Below are 19,540 nucleotides of genomic sequence, written 5' to 3'. Positions count from 1 at the left end.
GGGATTATCAAAGTCTGGCACCATTCCTCAGCTCAGCTCTCACTTGTGTTTTTAATTAAAACATTTTAAGATGTATTTATGCTCAGTGGGGAGCTGCCTGCAGAAACTAGCAGGTTCCTTGAAGGGGGAGTTACAGGTTCATACCAGGAACCAAACTCTGATGGTCCTCTGCAAGTGTAGCAAGTGCTCACCACTGAGCCATCTCTCCAACCTACATATTTGTATTATTTAAAGAAGAAGTACGGGGGCTGGTGAGATGGCTCAGTGGGTAAGAGCACCTGACTGCTCTTCTGAAGGTCCGGAGTTCAAATCCCAGCAACCACATGGTGGCTCAAAACCATCCCTAACAAGATCTGACGCCCTTTTCTGGAGTGTCTGAAGACAGCTACAATATACTTACATATAATAAATAAATAAATCTTTTTAAAAAAAAAAAAAAAAAAAAAAAAAAAAGAAGAAGTACAAAAGTGAGGCTGGAGAGAGAGTTCAGAGTGTGGATTGCTCTTCTAAAGGACAACAGTTCAATTCCCAGCACTGACATCCAAGCAGCTCACAAGTGCCAGGGGTTCCTACATACCGCAGAGGAAGCTTCCTGCACTCCATGCACATCTCCACATAGAGATACATTATTAGATAGAATAGAATAAATGGTAAAATAATAATAATAATAATGATGATAATACAGGGGCTGAGATGGAGTTCCAGAGATCCAGCATAAAGACAGATGTGCAGGTAAAACGCTCATGCACATGATAAGAAATAAATATTTTTAAAAAGAGAAATGAGTGTCTCATGTGGAAGTGAAGGTCCCTTTTAACTGCCCTACCCTTCTGCCACTCTTTGGGGGAGGGACAGCCACCTTGAGCACTTATGTGTAGCTTCCAGGTCTTTCTTTGCTTCCCCTGGAAATAGTTGACTATTTCAGAGTTCCTATATACCTAAAAGCATTCGTTTCTTTGGAGATCTACTCTTTTTAATGTTTCTCTTGTTATTCTAGCATTTTCTTCTTTTCCCTTCTTATGTTTACTGAGAGAGGGGATGGTGAGAGGATATGGAAGGAATTCCACCAGTGAGTATTCATATTTGTCATGAGCATATGTTCTACCCTGGGCCACCCAAGTGGCCAGAATGATCTTTTTTTTTTTAAATTTAATTTTATTTGTAATTCATTTTTTACACTCTATATTCCATTCCCCGCCCCTCCCCATCCACCCTCCGACTGCTCCACATCTCACACCTCCTTTTCACCCCACCCTGTCTCCATGTGGATGGCCCTACCCTCTACCCTGCTTTACCTCTAAACTCCCTGGGGCCTCCAGTCCCTTGAGGGTTAGGTGCATCATCTCTGAATGAACACAGACCTGGAAGTCCTTTACTGTATGTGTGTTGGGGGCCTCATATCAGCTGGTGTATGCTGTCTGTTTGGTGGTCCAGTGTTTGAAAGATCTCAGGGGTCCACATTAATTAAGACTGCTGGTCCTCCTACAGGATTGCCCTTCTCCTCAGCTTCTTTCAGCCTTCCCTAATTCAACAACAGGGGTCAGCTGCTTCTATCCATTGGTTGGGTGCAAATATCTGCATCTGACTTTTCAGCTGCTTGTTGTGTCTTTCGGAGGGCAGTCATGATAGATCCCTTTTTGTGAGTTCTCCATAGCCTCAGTAATAGTGTGAGGCCTTGGGATCTCCTCTTGAGCTGGATCCCACTTTGGACCTGTCACTGGACCTTTTCCTCAGGCTCCCCTCCATTTCCATTCCTGTAATTCTTTCAGACAGAAACAATTATGGGTCAGAGGTGTGACTGTGGGATGGCAACCCCATCCCTCACTTGATGTCCTATCTTCCAGCTGGAGGTGGGCTCTATAAGTTCCATCTCCCTACTGTTGGGCATTTCATCAAAGGTCCCTCCCTTTGAGTCCCGAGAGTCTCTCACCTCCAAGTTTCATTTTTAATAATTAAGGTATTTAAAAATATATGTTTCTGGATTGGCGAGATGGTTCAGCGGTTAAGAGCATGGACTGCTCTTCCAGAGGTCCTGAGTTTAATTCCCAGCAACCACATGGTTGCTCTCAACCATCTGTAATGAGATCTGATGCCCTCTTCTGGTGTGTCTGAGGAGAGCTACAGTATACTCACATAAAATAAATAAATAAATCTTTAAAAATATGTATGTATGTATGTATGTATGTATGTATGTATGTATGTATGTATCACAGCAGCTAGACACAGAACACAGAGCAGTAATAGTCCCAATGGCAGGCTTCAGGGGTTCAGTTTTGTTTCCTATTGGTATAATAAAATACCCTGACAAAATTAGCTTAGGAGAAAAATGGCCTATTTTGGTTCACAATTCCAGGTTATAGCCCATCATGCAGGGAGTCAAGACAGCAGAAACTTGAAGCAGTTAGTCACCTTGACAGTCAAGAACAAAAGAGAAAATGAATATGCACATGAGCCAGTGCATTCTCCATTCATTCAGTGTAGGGTCTCCTGCCTAGGGAATGGTGCCACCCATAGTGGGTAGGTCTTCCCTCTAATCAAGATCATCCTTCACAGATATGATCATAGGACAACCTGTTCTAGACAATCTCTCATGAGGCCCCTTTCCTGGCTTATTGTAGATTGTGTCAGAGTACTCATTAAAACCATTATAAGGGGCCTCCCTAAGTGGCACAGCAGCTAAATAAAACAATTAATTGTAGGAAAATCCATTTTAACGCATCTGAAAACAGAGGCTACTTCTTGTTTGTGTAGGGTGGCATCATTATTTTATTCCATCAAGACTTTGAGAATACAGAGTAACACCTAGTAAAGACCAGAAGTCTGGTGGCAGGGTAAACCTGAAAACTGATTTAGTCATTCTAGCTCTGACCTTGGAAAGTTTACCTTGCTCTTGGTGCCTCAGTTTCTTCCAGTATGAAATAGGGTAATAACTTACTTCCGAGGACTGCATTTAATCTAATTGTTAACCCTTGAATGTGTTAGTATATGCCAGCTTCTTAAAACAGTGTCACAGCATACCATTAACTACAAATACATTTGTTACTATTTGACGGAGTTGGGAGCTTTAAAACTTTGTTTTGTTGGTTTGTATGTTTTCAGTTCACTATCTAGATTTTCTTTCTTTCTTTCTTTCTTTCTTTCTTTCTTTCTTTCTTTCTTTCTTTCTTTTTTTCCTGATTTTCATTTTAAAACTTTGAGTTGTGTGTGTGTGTATTTCAGTATCCCTCATAAAGTTATCATAACTGTCATACATTATTAACTTTTGTTTGTTTTGGTTTTTGAGACAGGGTTTTTCTGTATAGCTCTGGCTGTCCTGGAACTCAAGAGAACTGCTTGTCTCTGCCTCCCAAGTGCTGGGATCAAAGGCATGTGCCACCACCACCCTTATCACTATTAACTTTTAAAACACAAAATAGACCTACTTTCTCTATAATATTTATACATAGTCATTTTTCTATGTTCCAAAATTTTTAGTTGTTTTGAAATAAGCATAAAGGAAGTCAAATAAAGCAGAATCTATTAATACTAATAATTTGATTCATTGTAATGTCAGATATCTGCTTTGAGTACAAGGATAGTGATAGAGGTTAAAACATCTCTAATCCAAAATTCAAAATGCTCTAAGATCTGAGATCAGAGGTCTGGTGATTTGAATGAGAATCACCTATGGCCCTCATAGGTCAGTATGCTTGAATGCTTGCCTGCCAATTGCTTGAACTGTTTGGGAAGGATTAGGAGGTGTGGCTTTGCTGAGGGATGCGTGTCATTGGTGGCAGGCTTTGATGGGGCCCATTCCCAGTTAGCTCTTCTGCCTCCTCCTTGTCGGTCAGCTGTGAGCTCTCAGGTGTTCCTGCTGCCATGCTTTTCCTCTGACATCATGAACTTTGGCTCTGTGTATGAGTTGTACGTGAAATATAAGTTAATTTCATGTTTGGGTCCATCCTATCCTCAGAATATCTCTTTATGAAAAGGCAAACATACCAAAAATTTCAAAATCTGAAACACTTTCAGTCCCAAGTATTTCGGATAAGAGAATCTTAACTTGTAGTTTAATGAATGGAGGAAGTGTAGAACTTTCCACTGGAGACTTGTTCCAGGGAGTGGTGGGAGCAGGTGTCCTGGGATTGAACCTGAGGCCTCACACGTGCCAAGCAGGCTCTGGACATTCAGCTGTATCCTTTTTTAATGGTTCTGGTGGTTCTGATCACATTAGGTTCAGATGTCATCATGTAAGTGCTATAATACTTGACGTGGAATCTTTGACCCTCTCTGTAAATTTCTCATGAAAAGAAGATGGATTTTTCTACAGATGCATTAAAATAATACCATTTTAGAAAAATTAGTTACGAATTCTTTTGTGTAGCTTCAAGGCCAGTTTCCTATGACATTTTCTGGATGCTTCTAAAGCTACAGTACTCAGTTCCATTTATTTGACTTTACCTGAAGCCAGAGTTCTAATTAATGTAGAGTTAATAAATGACTTTTTCCCCCTAGAGAGCATAACGGTTTGGGGAGAGTGGTATTTTGTGTTTCTACTAGTAAATCAAATGCAGTGAGGTTCATGCAGTAGCTTGAACGGGCTGTTTACTCTAATGGGTAACAGGCACTCAGCTTGTTGGCATCCAATGAACAGTGTCTGCTAATGTCACTAGTACTTGTAATTATTTTTAGAAGTCACAAGCTTTGAGTCACAAGTGGGGATTCAAAGCTACTTAAACTGACTGAGGACCAAGACCTTGTTACTCGGGTTGATTTATTAGACAGTGTTCCGTGATCAGCTCTAAGCAAGCAGAGCTTCAGGTGCCAGGTTAGCTGGCCCCCTTCAAAGGACAGCTTTCCAAACAGACTGCCTACTTACAAATGTGAAATACCAATTTTGCCAGTGAATTTTTGGGGGCAGTGTTGATGTGTTGAGTTTTATGTCCTTGACCCTCATGTCTGCTCTGTGCACTGCCGGGTTGTGTTTACTGGAAGCTTGGAGACGAGGAAGTAGCAATGGCAACTTTTCAGTTAGTAGACCTTGAGATTGTTTGGCTGTTGTGCGCTTTGGTTTTGTTTTGCTTTGTTTTGGGGACACAGGTGAGTATCTCCCAGCATCCTCTAGGCTAGCTGAGATTCAGATTCCCCCTGGCTCAACTTCCTGCATGCCAGGACCACAGCCCGGTACTACCAGGACTGGTTAATTAATATATCTATATTTAGGGCTGGGATTATAGTGCCCAGTGTGATACCTAAGAATTAGGAGAACCGAAGCCTGTTATAACGCTAGGCACATAGCTCTTACTGTTTGGGGCGGTTGCCAGGGTACAAAGATCACAGAGAAGAAAAGCAGTGTGTCTGCCCCACCCGCTACGGTCCCTTCCACGCTACCATGGGTCTCCTCACACCACTGGCCTTTTGTCAGAAAAAGTGGCCCTAACTCTATCTATATGTGCATGTCTATAATTTTAAGTGTGACTAAATTATTCCACAGCTTCACTCTATGTCTCATGTTGTAGAATGCTTAATATCACCTGTCTTGATCAGCTTTGTCAGAGGCACTACTGTCTGGCAAGTCCAGAAATCCATATGGAACAATCTCTTCTTCTTAAAAAACAAAACCCCAGCTGGGCAGTGGTGGTGCGCACCTTTAATCCAAGCACTTGGGAGGCAGAGGCAGAGGCAGAGGCAGGCGGATTTCTGAGTTCGAGGCCAACCTGGTCTACCGAGTGAGTTCCAGGACAGCCAGGGCTATACAGAGAAACCCTGTCTCAAACAAACAAACAAACAAACAAACAAACAAAAACAAAACACAAAACCCCAAAGTATTTAGAAAAAAATAGGGACATTTGTATTAGTGGACTTTCCATCTTCTGATTCTCAATAACAAAGAAAGGAGAAAATATATATTGATACTGAAATCTAATCATGTATTAGTCTGAAAGTCTTTGAAAACCTTTACAAAGATACTACATTTTTCCATTTTAACGCAGTTTTATCTGAAGACCAGAATAAAAATATTTTAAATATTTAAGCACTTCCTTTTTCCTTCATTCCCAAATATATTTTGAAAAAAAATGTATAGAATATGGGTAGAATTGAAGTGAGGAAAAAATTCACTTATAATGTGTTTTAAAAGCTCTGTTAACAAATACATTTTGATTTGTTTTCAGGGGTTTTAAGTGTTCTGTGGTTTACATTCTTACTAGGATTTTTTGTTATGTAATATTTCCAAACTTTTATGTATCATTTTTTGACTTGCTTGAGTGACAGCGGTGAGGTTTTTGTTGTTTTGTTGTTCTTGTTTGCTTCTTTTGAGAGGAATGTGAGTGTATGCATGCGTGTGTGTGTGTGTGTGTGTGTGTGTGTGTGTGTGGTGTGTATACACATGCGTGTGCATGCATGTCTGCATATGTGAGTGTGTGTTTGTGTAAGTGTGTGAGTGTGTGTGTGTGTGTGTGTGTGTGTGTGTGTGTGTCTTGAGATAGATTCACTTTGTAGCCCTGGCTTGCCTTGAACTTGCTATGTAGTCCGGGCTAGTCTGGAACTCATAGAGAGCTGACTTCTTCTGTCTCAGAGACAGAGGAATTAAAGGGGGCTTCATGTATTATTCTTACATTGTCTTCATAAGGTTACAATGTTGCTGAGCCAGCAGGTGTTTTCATGCTAACTTCTGGAACCATTTTTAGATTCCCACCAACATAAGTGTACACTGCCTCATACAGTCTTCTTTTGAAATGGAATTCCAACTGCTACAAAGGACAATATTCACACCAGGAAGTAAAAATTAATGGGAGAACCAGAAAATGCATTCATATGGGCCATAAGTCCCTTCTGAAAAGTTAAAGATGATGTTGACCTAGGCAGTGTTGTAAAAGAAATGCTTGGTTCTATAAGATCATTCTTTTTTTAAGGTTTATTTTTTTATTTTTTATAATTTTTTAAGTATTACTTTTTAAAGATTTATTTATTTATTTATTTAATGTATATGAGTACACCGTTGCTGTCTTCAGACACACCTGAAGAGAGCATCAGATCCTGTTACAGATAGTTGAGCCACCATGTGAGTTCTGGAAATTGAACTCAGGACCTCTGGAAGAGCAGTCAGTGCTCTTAACCTCTGAGACATCTCTCCAGCCCCCATTTTTATTATTTTTAAATCATGTGTATGTATGTGAATATGTGCACATTAGTACAGGTTTGATGGCTTAAGTAAGGCAAAGCGATCCCCTCCTAGGAATAGAGGTACAGGCAGCTGTGATCTCACCAAAGCCAATGTTGGGGACCAGACTGAGAGCAAGTGCTCTTCAAACTCTGAGCCATCTCTCTAGTCCCAAGGTTACTCTTATTTTAGTTTTGAGATAACGTCTCCCTGTGTAACTCTGGATGTCCTGCCCCAAACCATTTAGATAAGGCTGGCTTTGAACTCACAGGGACTGGCCTGCCTCTGTGTCTGGAGTGTGAGAGTTAAAAATAGGGGTGGTGGTGGCAGCTGAGGAGTAGCTCAGTTGGATCCTGAGGTGGGGAGAGGAACTGGGAAATGTAGAGGGAGAGAAACCTGTAGTCAGGATATATTGTATGAAAAAAGAATCTATTTTCAATAAAAGGGAAAAGGGGGATAGGGTGGGGGGAGGAGACAGCCCAGCTGGTAAGGTGCTTCCTGAACAAGCATTGGGTGTGAGCTCAGATGTCCAGCGCTCACTTAAAAAGCCCTGTGGCAGGGCTCAGACTTGCCTCGCTTTTCATCCCAGTACTCTGGAGACAGAAGCACGTAGATCTCTGTTAGGCTCAGGCTCCCCAGGGCAACATAAATCAGACTGTCTTAATACAATAAACGTAAGAGAAGAAAGAAAGCCAGGTTCAGTGGTGTAGATCTGTGACCCCAGGCTGGGAAAGGGTGGGTTGCAGAGATAGGAGGATCCCTGCGACACTCTCTCTGGTTAGCAAGCTCCAGGTAGGCTCCTGTCTCAGCAACTGCACATGTCTCAAAAACTAGGGGGGAAGACAGCCAAGGAAGATAGCCATACACATGTGCATACAAATGCCTGAGAACCTGGATGCACAGGTGCATCCACACATGCAAAACACACACAAACATCATACAAAAACAGAATACTTGGGGCTGGTGAGATGGCTCAGCAGGTAAGAGCACCCGACTGCTCTTCTGAAGGTCCTGAGTTCAAATATCAGCAACCACATGATGGCTCACAACCATCCGTAATGAGATCTGGCACCCTCTTCTGGAGTGTCTGAAGACAGCTACAGTGTACTTACATATAATAAATAAATAAATCTTAAAAAAAAAAAACAAAAACAGAATACTTTTGCTAAATGAATGAAGACTGGGAGACCAGTTTACAGTTTGCATTTTCTGATATCTTTTCTTTTGCCTAGGTGATGGACCACCTGGACTATTCAACAAATGAAGAAAATCCAGTGACGAGTGATTAGCAGATTGTACAACAGTAATTACGTGCGTGGACTTACAATGATGTGTTATTGATTTTCTACAAATAGATTTTGGCCTTTTTTTCTTTTTTGCTCTTGGAGACAGAGTTAGGGCTGGAGTTCAGTCCTCCTGCCTCTGCCTCCCAAAGGTTTGGGACTATAGCTAGACAATACCATGACCAGCAAGTTTTAAATCAAAGTTTGAGTTGAAAATTGGGAACATTTACAGTGATGTCTGCAAATCTGTATATTTTTATGAGTTGGTAAAAATCCCATCATATATAGTGAAAATACATTTTCTTTTAATTATATTAAAGTTGTGCCTTCGCAATCAGCTAAAAACATAGGGTTTGTGTAGTTTCCAAACATATTATATACATTATATTTTTCTAAAAAAGAAAAAAAAGCTACCCTGACCTTCCTTTGTACTTTTCTTAATGAAATATTTCTCCAAATGCTAAGGATAGATCATGTATAAGTGTCAAAGCAAGTTTCTGAGTATATGCTTTTGTTAAAGATTTATGTAACTCTTAACCCCTCTACAGAAATAAATTCTTAAGACTGCAAGAAGGCAGTTCATGTATATGGGTGTTTTGCCTGTATGCATCTGTCTGTATACCACATTTGTGCCTGGTGCCAATGGAGACCAGAGGAAGGTGTTGGATTCCCTGGGACTGGAGTTACAGATGGATGTCAGCTGCCTTTTGGGTTCTGGGAATCAAACCTAGGTCCCCAGAAAGAGCAGCAAGTGCTCCTAACTGCTGAGCCATCTCTTCATCCTTGTCGTTTAAGCTTTTAAAAACTTGTAACCCTTTTTAAACCTGAGAACCTAAATTCTTTCATCTGCATACACATGCTATTAGACTGTTTTTTAGGTAGAAGGAAACAGATGTAGTCATTAGAAGGACACCAGAACTGAATCTAGTTTCTATCAGTACATGCTTTACTTGAAGATACATATTAAACTTCAGTTTGGTTTTTTTCTGATCTTTGTAATCTGATTCCATTGGTTAGGTAAGATTTCTTCCTTTAAATGTTTTTCTTATCTGACTACTGTAAGTTTAACTTATTGTCTGCCTTGGCCATCCTGACAATCCCCACATCATCTTCACTCTGCTTTCCAGTCCTTGTATAAGTGAGCTCTGCTAACTACAAGTGTACTTTGCTAGCTTGCAACCTGAAAAAAAAAATTTTTCCTTCTGCCGGGTGTGGTGGCGCACGCCTTTAATCCCAGCACTTGGGAGGCAGAGGCAGGCAGATTTCTGAGTTCGAGGCCAGCCTGGTCTACAGAGTGAGTTCCAGGACAGCCAGACCTATACAGAGAAACCCTGCCTCCAAAAAAAAAAAAAAAAAAATCCTTCTGATTCTTTGCAAAAAATCTCAGGTGTTTTTCTAGAAATTAGAGGTGAAATTATCTTTCAATTTTGCTTTGTTTTTTAAAATTTCTTTAAGAAAATACCAGGTGACAAGTCATTGCAAAAGCTCAGGGTTTTGTGTTTCTGTATCAACACTGCACAGGAGATGTGAGCAGTCCAGTCATTCATGTTAAGGCAAATTCAGCTTATTCGAAGTAAAACAAGCATATTGAAAAATGGGTTAGACCTTTGATATTTGAACTAAAGTTCACATTAAATGCTTTTTTGTTTAATTGTTAACTTTTACTGAGTAAATGACAAAGAAACAGAACTGCTTCTTTCTTCTAGGTACTGGCTTGGGGTCTTTTGTTTACAGTAGAGCTATCTGGCAGGGGATAAGTGCCACTTACAATTCTAACTGTACGTTCACATCAACTGTCAATAAAATGCCTGCCAAAAGACAGCTGTTTTACTAACATCTTCATTCCCATTCAAGTCGTGATATTCAAAAGCAACAGTTACAATTTTATGAAGACTTTTAAAGAAAATTATTCTTTCTAAAACCACATTGAAATAAGATGATTTCTCAAAATAATTTGGTTTTATTAATTTGTAACTAATATTTTAATTTCTTAATCTAAACTTTTGCTCCAGGAAACCATGAACACATCTACAAATCTGAATTCTGGCTTATTGGAAACATTTTCTATTTTACCCAACAATCATATTGTTGTAGTTAAAGTCTTCTATATGGGCTGGAATGTAGCTCAGTGTCGGAGTACTTGCCTACCATGTTCAAAGTGCCTTCCCCAGCGCTGCCAATGAAACAACTTATTAAGTAGCTATAAATGACAAAAGAAGTCCCTAGGTCTCTCTACCCTCACTGCCAATTTCATGTGTACTTAAACAGCCCTCCTAGCAACATAGTTGAAAATACCTCCATAGAGAAAATAAAAGACAGAAATACTTTGTCTTGGAAATCAAAACTAATAGATACCAGAGTTGAAAATTTGTCTCTGAAAACTTGTCATCTCTTCCTCTCTTGCTAACCTAACTCCAATACTTTTTAAGAAGTAGATAAGTTGGATTTCTTTCCCCTTGAACATGCTTTTAAAACAAAACATATTGTATTTATTAGTACTTAGTGCAAAATAAAATACTTGCTAGAAAGTTCCACACTTGTGGCTTATCAAATAGAAATCACTGATCTTGCTCTCTTGTTTCTCTCTTGCCCTCTTGGGCTATTCACTTCCCCCTCCCCTCCCTATTCCTTTCCCCCTCTGTCCATGTGTTCATGGCCGGCCTCTACTTCTCTACTCTCTCCCTCTCTCTGCCTTTTTCTGCCACTACTACCCTCTTGACTCCCCTCCCCTTGCCCTAGATAAACTCTATTCTATACTTTTTTTTTTTTAAATCACTCGATCTTTTTGTTTGTTAGTTTGCTTGCTTTCGAGACAGGGTCTCTCTGTGTAGCCCTGGCTGCCCTGGAACTTACTCTGATAACTAGATGGGCTTCCAATGCAGAGGTCTGCCTGCCTCTGTCTCCCAAGTGCTGGGAAATCGTTAATCATAAATGCATTTTTATCTTCTTCTAGCTTGTGGCTGACATTAATTCGCAAATAAACTTTATACTAGAATGTGATTCGATGCCCTTTTGAAGGAAATCTGTCCTTCCTTATGCTGCTGGCAATGATATATTTTACTTACATATGCATACAGGTTTGGGTATAGTGCCATTTTATAATAACTACCAATGAGCTTTCTAAGTTCCTTTGCTCTGTCAATGTCCACATTTCTAAAGCGATTTTTCCATCGTAGGGCGCTTATCCAGGGCTGTGCACACACTGAGCAAGTGCTGGGCCCGCCTCTGAGCGGCATGTCCAGCTCCTCCATCTTGGTTCTCGGTCAAAGTGGAATTATATTTTACATTAGATGAGAAAATATCTAGCCTGCTAGACTGATTCACTAGAACTCCGGTTTGATTCCTGTTACTGAACTTTCAGAGCTGGTAGTTGTACTCCCGATGGGTAGATTACACTAGTTAAAGCAACTTTTTTAGTTTTCTGTAAATAAGAAAAATAGATTGGATCAACTCAAGGTTGTAGTAGGTGTTCTGTTCAGCACGTGGTGAGTTTGACTAGGCATTACAAATACTATAAACAGCATTCCTATTCTTTTAATATATACATAAATAATATCTAACATGTATCTGGTTTGCCTGCAACTTCCCCATAGGACAAGTGAGTGTAAATTCAGTAGCTTTTGTCCACTTTCCCCCCTTCTACATTGTACTCAAATTAGTACTTTTTTAAGGATGCATAATTGGATTTTTACTTCTTAGATGATTGGTTTGAATATGAGATTCTTTTTCTAACACTTTTCTATGTAAGTTAGTGTAAATTAATATTTTTATAACACTATTAGACTTTTTATGGAACATGATTTAAGATTTAAATTTTTGGAGTATTAATTTAGCAGTAAGTTAAGTTCTCTTCATCATGAGCCGACTCTGACAAGAAAAAGAACAACAAACCTTTCAGTGTATCGAATTTACTGCGTGTTCAATAAATTCTATTTTAAAATAAAAAATGAATTTGTTTTCTTTTGTATGGGAAAAAAGTCATTGGAAATGAACGGATGACACGCTAGATCATGTCCGTGTATTGTGCACACCCACAGCATGGGATTTTCCTGTTATTCGCCATTGACAATTTACCTTTGAAAACCCAGATTCTGAATGTGATAGAACCCTTACTAGAGGGTTCTGTTGACACCTAATAGCACTTGACTCCTTTCGAGACAGGGCTTGCTATGTAACCTGGGCTGGTTTGTAACTCTAGATCTTCCTGTCTCAGCCCCTGAACTGCTGAGACGGCAGGCTCGAACTCCCACACCAGCAAGATCTTTTAGTAGTTACTGTTCTGAGTGTCTCATTCTGTAGCCCAGTGTGTCCTAAAGCTGGCTCTGTTGCTGGGGCTGAACTCTGGATCTTACAGCCCTTCACCTTCCAAGTACTGAGATTACAGGTGTATGCCATCATGTTAGGCAGTCTTGGGCACTTTTGTTTGTTTGCTTGTTTGTTTGGTTTGGTGTTTTTAGAAAGTATCTCAGCTCAGGGCTGAAGGGATGCCTGTAGCCTTGAGATAATGAAAGAATGATTTTCTTTCATGAATGCCCTAGTGGGGAGGAACCTCAACCCACTGGTCCAGGTATCTGGAAGAATCTGAGTACTTTAGAGAGAACAAGAGATGATTGGAGCGCAGGAGGAGGAAGAATGTTGCCCGTCAACCTAGATCCTTATGGCTGTTTTTGTTTTTTAATTTTAAAAGTCCCTGTTATTCTCTTCCCCCCACCCCCACCCCACCCCAGCCTCTTTCCCAAAGACAGGGTTTCTCTGTACAGCCCTGGCTGTCCTGGAATTTTCTTAGTAGATGCCTCCAACTCAAAGATCCACCTGCTTCTGCCCTCCAAATGCTGGAATGACAAGCATGTGCCACCACTGCCCAGTCCCATTGTTACTCTCTTAATTAAGGTACTCATATTAGACTAGGGGTGTAGCTCAGTTTATATAGTGCTGTGCTGTGGGTTTGAGCCTTAGCACTGTATTTAAAAAGTATTCATACCAATGACTAGTTTATTCATATCATCTAAAGGTTGAAAGGTACATGGCAGAAAACAAATGCAGGTGGTGTGAGTTAAGAGAGAAATAATCAACTGTGAGAGTGTTTTTATATTTAGATTTAAATAAAATTAATTTATGTCCTCTTAAAAATTACATCAGGCTGGGCGGTGGTGGCGCATGCCTTTAATCCCAGCACTTGGGAGGCAGAGGCAGGTGGATTTCTGAGTTCAAGGCCAGCCTGGTCTACAGAGTGAGTTCCAGGACAGCCAGGGCTACACAGAAAAACCCTGTCTTGAAAAAAAAAAAAAAACAAAAAACAAAAATTACATCAGTTTGAAATTCATGTTGACATACTAGAAAGTGGGAAACAATTACATTTTATATTAAGGTCATTTCCATTTTTATAATCCTATGAGTATAGAGTCTTAAGGTTTCATCTTCTTTGATTGTCCCAAGTCACCCAGGTCAAATTAAACTGAAAGTAGGGGCTGTGGGTGTAGCCTAGTGAAACAGTTAATACTTGAGTTGGCCTGATATATAAGAGCCCTGATCTTCTTCCTAACACTAAAATCAATCAATCAAAAGTAACAATACTTTTGATTTACCCCCGGGACCACCAGAAAAGCATAAGTTCTAGTGTTGTGGTCTGAGAATGGTTCCCTCAGGCTTGTGTTTGAACGCTTGGTCCCTAGTTAGTGAAACTGTTTGGGATGAGTTAGGAGGTGTGGCCTTGTTGAAGGAGGTGTGCCACTGGGATAGGCTTTGAGGTTTCAAAATCCCCCTCCTTCGCTCCCGCTCTAGGGTCTTTCTCTGCCTCCTGTTTGTGGGTCAGGGTTTGAACGCTCAGCACTGGCCCAGCTCCATGCATGTCTGTTGCCATGCTGTCTGCCATGATGAGCATGGACTGACCCCTGAAACAGTAGGCAAGTCCTCAGTTAAATGCTTTCTTGTAACTCTGAGGTGCCACCTGTTCTGCAGCGTTTCTGTCCACACCTCTTCTCCATTAACACATCTGGATCAGCTCTGGTCTGTTAAACACATTTATCACTGGGCCTTGAGCTTATTATCATTCTCACTACATTAATGAATGTTATTTCTGGGGCTTCATATTGAGCGTGTGATGAATTATTTTGTCTTATTGAGAGGGGTTAGAGATATCATGCTATAGTAAGCTATATAGTATTTCGTTGATTTTGATTAAACTAATTTTAATGATGTAGCTATCCCTAAATCACCTAACTTATTTCTCAAGAATTAAAAAAAAAACATTCAATACCGTTTGTGTAAAATTTTAATCTGTATTTAAAATAAGTCTAAGGCAGAGATTTAACTTCTTAAAAACGAGGGATACACAATGGCAAGTGGTTTGAGACATTATGAATCATAAAATTGTGCTCTTGGTTTTAAATTTTCACTGTCTATTTTTGAATTGTTAATTGGTAGTTCTACTAATTAATTGTTATTTGTTCACATTAACAAATCCATGTTTTTGAGAAAACTCAGGAGATAGATGTGTAAAGATGTCTTTTAAAACTTTATTATCTGCCTTTACACTTAATGCTATTTATTCTGATATTATTCTGGGTTCATTTAAAACAAGTTTTCAGGGTCTGGGGGGTGGTTGGGTAGTGCTCACCTTTAACCTTAGCACTCAGGCAAGGCTGGTGGAAGGGTGAGAATGACTCCCTCTGAGAAAAAAAACGGGGCTCTTAAAGAGCTCTTAAAAGGAATTACCTGGTTGTGCTTTCTGGAGCATTTTTGTGATGTATTTGACTAGAGTTTATCTTGAAGAAGTAAACACCAAATGTCCTGAGACTGGCCATCTGGGATGCAGCCCCCAGGGACCATTTATCTTGAATTGTTTACATAAGGCATCTCAAGTTATCAAGTGGGCTTCCCACAGTTAGGGTCCAGCAGCAGGAGATGGGGGATATTGCTTTTTCTTTTGGCCTTTTACCTTTTTGTCTGTGCAGTTAACTTGGAAGCTGTGCTAAATCTGAAGAGAAATTTCTCAGTATGGCTACTGATAATTTTACGTTTGTTTATTGACACGGCTTCACCGTGTGGCACTGGCTAGCCCGGAACAAACAGATATCTGACTGTCTTTGCCTCCGGAGTGCTGGGAAGGCATGTGCCACCACATCTAGCTGTGTTAATTTGTTTTAGATTTTCTTTAAAATCTTGTCACTGAAGAAAGCCTTTTAAAACTTTATGGAGAAGGCCAAGGGAGTAAGTTGGCGGGCGAGAGCATGTTTGACATATGTAGACCCTGAAGGAGATCATCATCACTAAACCAAAAAGGCACAACCTCCCACTGCCCTGTCCCCACCCCACCCACCAAAGCAAAGTTACTTAAGGAAGATACTTTTCAACCTTTAAAATTAATCCGAGGGAGGGCCAGGAAGTAGTAGCTCAATGACTAAAGGTCGTCAAGATCTAACAACACAAGCCCAAAAATCAATCTCTAGAAGCCATGTGCAGATAGAACCCAACTCTCCAGTGTTGTCCTCTGACATACACACAGCAGATACACACACACAGCGGCATGTGCATCCCTGTCACCACATACATATACACACATATACATACATATACTGTGGCATGTGCATGCATCTCTCTCATCTTTCTCTCACTCACTCACACACATACACACACACAAGAGTGTGTACTTGCATACAAATGCACTAATAATTTTAAGAGGAAAAATCTGAGGGTTCTGAGATGCAGTTCAGTGGTAGAGCACTTGTATAATATTCCTAAAGCCCCAGTTTATCCACAGCCTCTCATCATAAATATGTATAAATATACATATAATCAAAATTTATAAAATGTTTTAGTTGTATAATTATCATAGTCACATACGATTGAAGAAGACCTATTTTCATCTTCTAAAGTCACTCAGGAAATAGATATTGAATACTTGTGAGATGCCAGACTCTGCTGTAAATGAGACTTCGTGGAGAGAAGCAGTCTGCAAAGGCTGACTCATTAGAACTTCATGGATGTGAAGAGAGTAGAAGTTGCAGGTCCAGAGCCTAATTACAAGTTATCTCAAAGCTATCTTTAGCCCCCAAGTGCCATTCCTCACCCACTTCTGCTTGGACATAACAACCTGTGACCTCACATCCTGTGACTAGCAGATAAAGCTCTAGGAATGCATTAACTTAATAAAACCCTACTCCAACAATCAAAGGGCTAAGAATGTTCCGTGATAGCATCTAAAACTTGTAGCAGGGTTTTCTCTCTCCCCCATTATGACAACCCACCTACACGATGTGCCCAGTAAAGTATTTGAAAAGTGTTTTTTATTTATGTCTTTCTTTGTTTTTGTTACTATAAAAAAAAATTCATGAAACTTTTCCCACGTGAGAACATAGATTTTGAGATCAACTGAGTCTGTGTTCCTGACCATGGTCACTCTTACTGAGCTCCAGAATAAATCTTCTGTCCACTTTGAGGTGAGAGCTGGTTTTTTGTATCAACAGCATTGAGGTACTGGCATTAAAGATTAATTCAAAACATTCCAAGTATTTATAGTTGGGATTTATTAAGTTTTCTGTTTGTGACTAAGGGTAATACTTTTGAAACAGTATCTTTTAAAAATCCAGCAATCTGCCCAAAGTAGAGCAAAACTGGTTTAATCACCTTCTGTTTATATAAGAGATTCTGTGCTGACTGCCAAATGCTCCAAACTATCAAACTTTAAGGAACGGAGAACGTTACATTAATAAGACATTCCATACACAGGTTTTCTTTCTGTTTGATTTGATTTGATTTGAATTACTTAATGTCAGCATTAATTTTATTTCATGTTTTGCCTGAATTTATGCCTGTAAGGGTGTTGGGTCCCCTGGAACTGGAGTTACATACAGATATTTGTGAGCTGCCATGTGAGTGCTGGGAATTGAACTCAGGTCGTCTGGAAGATTAACTAGTGCTCTTAACCACTGAGTCAGCTCTCCAGCCTATAAGTCAAACGTGTCAGTTTTTTTCTTTTCTTTTTTGCTTTTCTTTTTCTCCTTCCTTCTTCCTTCCTTCCTTCCTTCCTTCCTTCCTTCCTTCCTTCCTTCCTTCCTTCTTCCCTCCCTCCCTCTCTTCCTCTTTCTTTCTTTCTTTCTTTCTTTCTTTCTTTCTTTCTTTCTTTCTTTCTTTCTTTCTTTCTTTCTTTCTTTCTTTCTTTTTTGAGACCAGGTTTCTCTGTATATCCCTGGCTGTCCTGGAATTCACTCTGTAGGCCAGGCTGGCCTTGGACTCAAGAGATCTGCTTGCCTCTGCCTCCCAAGTGCTGGGATAAGTAATAAACATAACATTAAACAACTATATATATATATATTTTTTTAAAGATTTATTATATTTAAGTACACTGTAGCTGTCTTCAGACACTCCAGAAGAGGGCGTCACATCTTGTTACCAGATGGTTGTGAGCCACCATGTGGTTGCTGGGATTTGAACTCTGGACCTTCGGAAGAGCAGTCAGGTGCTCTTACCCACTGAGCCATCTCACCAGCGCCCCCTTCTTGCTTTTACTAGCACTGAAAGTAAACCTCTCAAAGTGGTGTAGATAGCTCAGTGAATATAGTGCTTGCTGATCCAGCTTGAGGACCTGAGTTTAGATGTCAGTCCAAGACAACAGGCAAGGACAGACACCTCAGTTTGTAGTTGTGAAAGCTTCAGAGTAGGCAAGACTCTCAGCTCAATAAAAGATCAGTGAAAGAGCATGTGTTTTCACCATTAAATTCAAATAATTTTGCATTCCACTTGCAATTTGGTTGCTAATTCTATGAAGCCAAAAATTAACGTCAGGAGGGCCTCATGGCCAGAAACCTCTCTCTACCCTGAAGTCCTTTTTTCTTTTTTTCTTGTCTTTTTTATATTTATTCATTTATATATGTGAGTAAACTGTAGCTGTCTTCAGCCACACCAGAAGAGGGCGTCGGATCTCATTACGGATGGTTGTGAGTCACCATGTGGTTGCTGGGAATTGAACTCGGGACCTTTGGAAGAGCGGTCAGTGCTCTTAACTGCCGAGCCATCTCGCTAGCCCAAGTCCTTTCTTCTTATAGTTCAGCCCAGTCCGTTGTTACCACACCTTCGGTGTTAATGAAACTCTCCTGAGGTCTCCCAACCACTGCCAGTTGCGCTCCTTGGGGTGGGGAAAGCTTGTGTCTTTTTTATTTATTTTATTATTTATTTTATTCTCAGAGCCACCTTCTGATTCACAGGAAGAGACAAGAACAGTCCCACCACAGTAGCACAGAATTCAGCTCACTGCACACCATCATTTCTAGTTCACTTTGCTCATCTATCTACCCACCTTTTTTTTTCAGTATAGTAGTGTTTCTGTATCTCTAAAAGTTTGTCCTGCACTTTGATTGCTACATTATGACAATTTCTTTTTTTATATATCTTGCAAATAAATAGACCTTGTTGCATAGTTTTGTTTTTTTTTTTAATTAGAAATGTTCTTTATTTACATTTCAAATGTTATCCCCTTTCCTAGTTTCCCCACTCCCCCTGCTCTCCAACTCACCCACTTCTGCTTCCTGGCCCAGGTATTCCCCTATACTGGGGCATAGAACCTTCACAGGAACAAGGGCCTCTCCTCTCATTGATGACTGACTAGGCCATCCTCTGCTAAATATGCAGCTAGAGACACGAGTCCCTCTGTGTGTTTTCTTTGATTGGTGGTTTAGTCCAAGGGAGCTCTGGGGCTACTGGTTAGTTCATATTGTTGTTCCTCTTAGGGGGCTGCAAACCCCTTCAGCTCCTTGGGTACTTTCTCTAGCTCCTTCATTGGGGACCCTGTGCTCCCTCTAATGGATGGCTGTGAACATCCACTTCTGTATTAGGCACTGGCAGAACCTCTCAGGAGACAGCTATACCAGGCTCCTGTCAGCAAGCTCTTGTTGGCATCTGCAATAGTGTCTGGGTTTGGTGATTGTTTACGGGATGGATCCCCAGGTGGAGCAGTCTCTGGATGGTCATTCCTTCAGTCTCTGCTTCACAGTTTGTCTCCACAACTCCTTCCATGGGTATTTTGTTCCCCCTTCTAAGAAGGATCGAAGTGTCCACACTTTGGTGTCCACACTTCTTGAGTTTCATGTGCTTTGCAAGTTGTATCTTGGGTATTCTAAGT

General features: G+C 40.3%; 1 protein-coding gene across 2 annotated transcripts in view; it reads left to right on the top strand.

Annotated features, from left to right (window-relative positions):
• The window catches only part of Sppl2a (signal peptide peptidase like 2A), a 41,544-nt gene extending 31,886 nt beyond the window's left edge, over positions 1-9,658 (top strand). For both annotated transcript variants that reach the window (XM_029536779.1, XM_021193913.2), the window contains one exon: positions 8,374-9,658. In XM_029536779.1, coding sequence (XP_029392639.1) covers positions 8,374-8,430 — 57 coding nt within the window. In that variant the 3' untranslated portion in view covers positions 8,431-9,658. The remainder of the gene's footprint in view (positions 1-8,373) is intronic.
• Positions 9,659-19,540: the final 9,882 nt, after the last annotated feature.

Source organism: Mus pahari, chromosome 3 (genome assembly GCF_900095145.1).
Source record: "Mus pahari chromosome 3, PAHARI_EIJ_v1.1, whole genome shotgun sequence".
Classification (NCBI taxonomy): domain Eukaryota; kingdom Metazoa; phylum Chordata; class Mammalia; order Rodentia; family Muridae; genus Mus; species Mus pahari.
The sequence above is the reverse complement of the archived record's forward strand: the minus strand, read 5'-3'. Positions and strand labels throughout refer to the sequence as shown.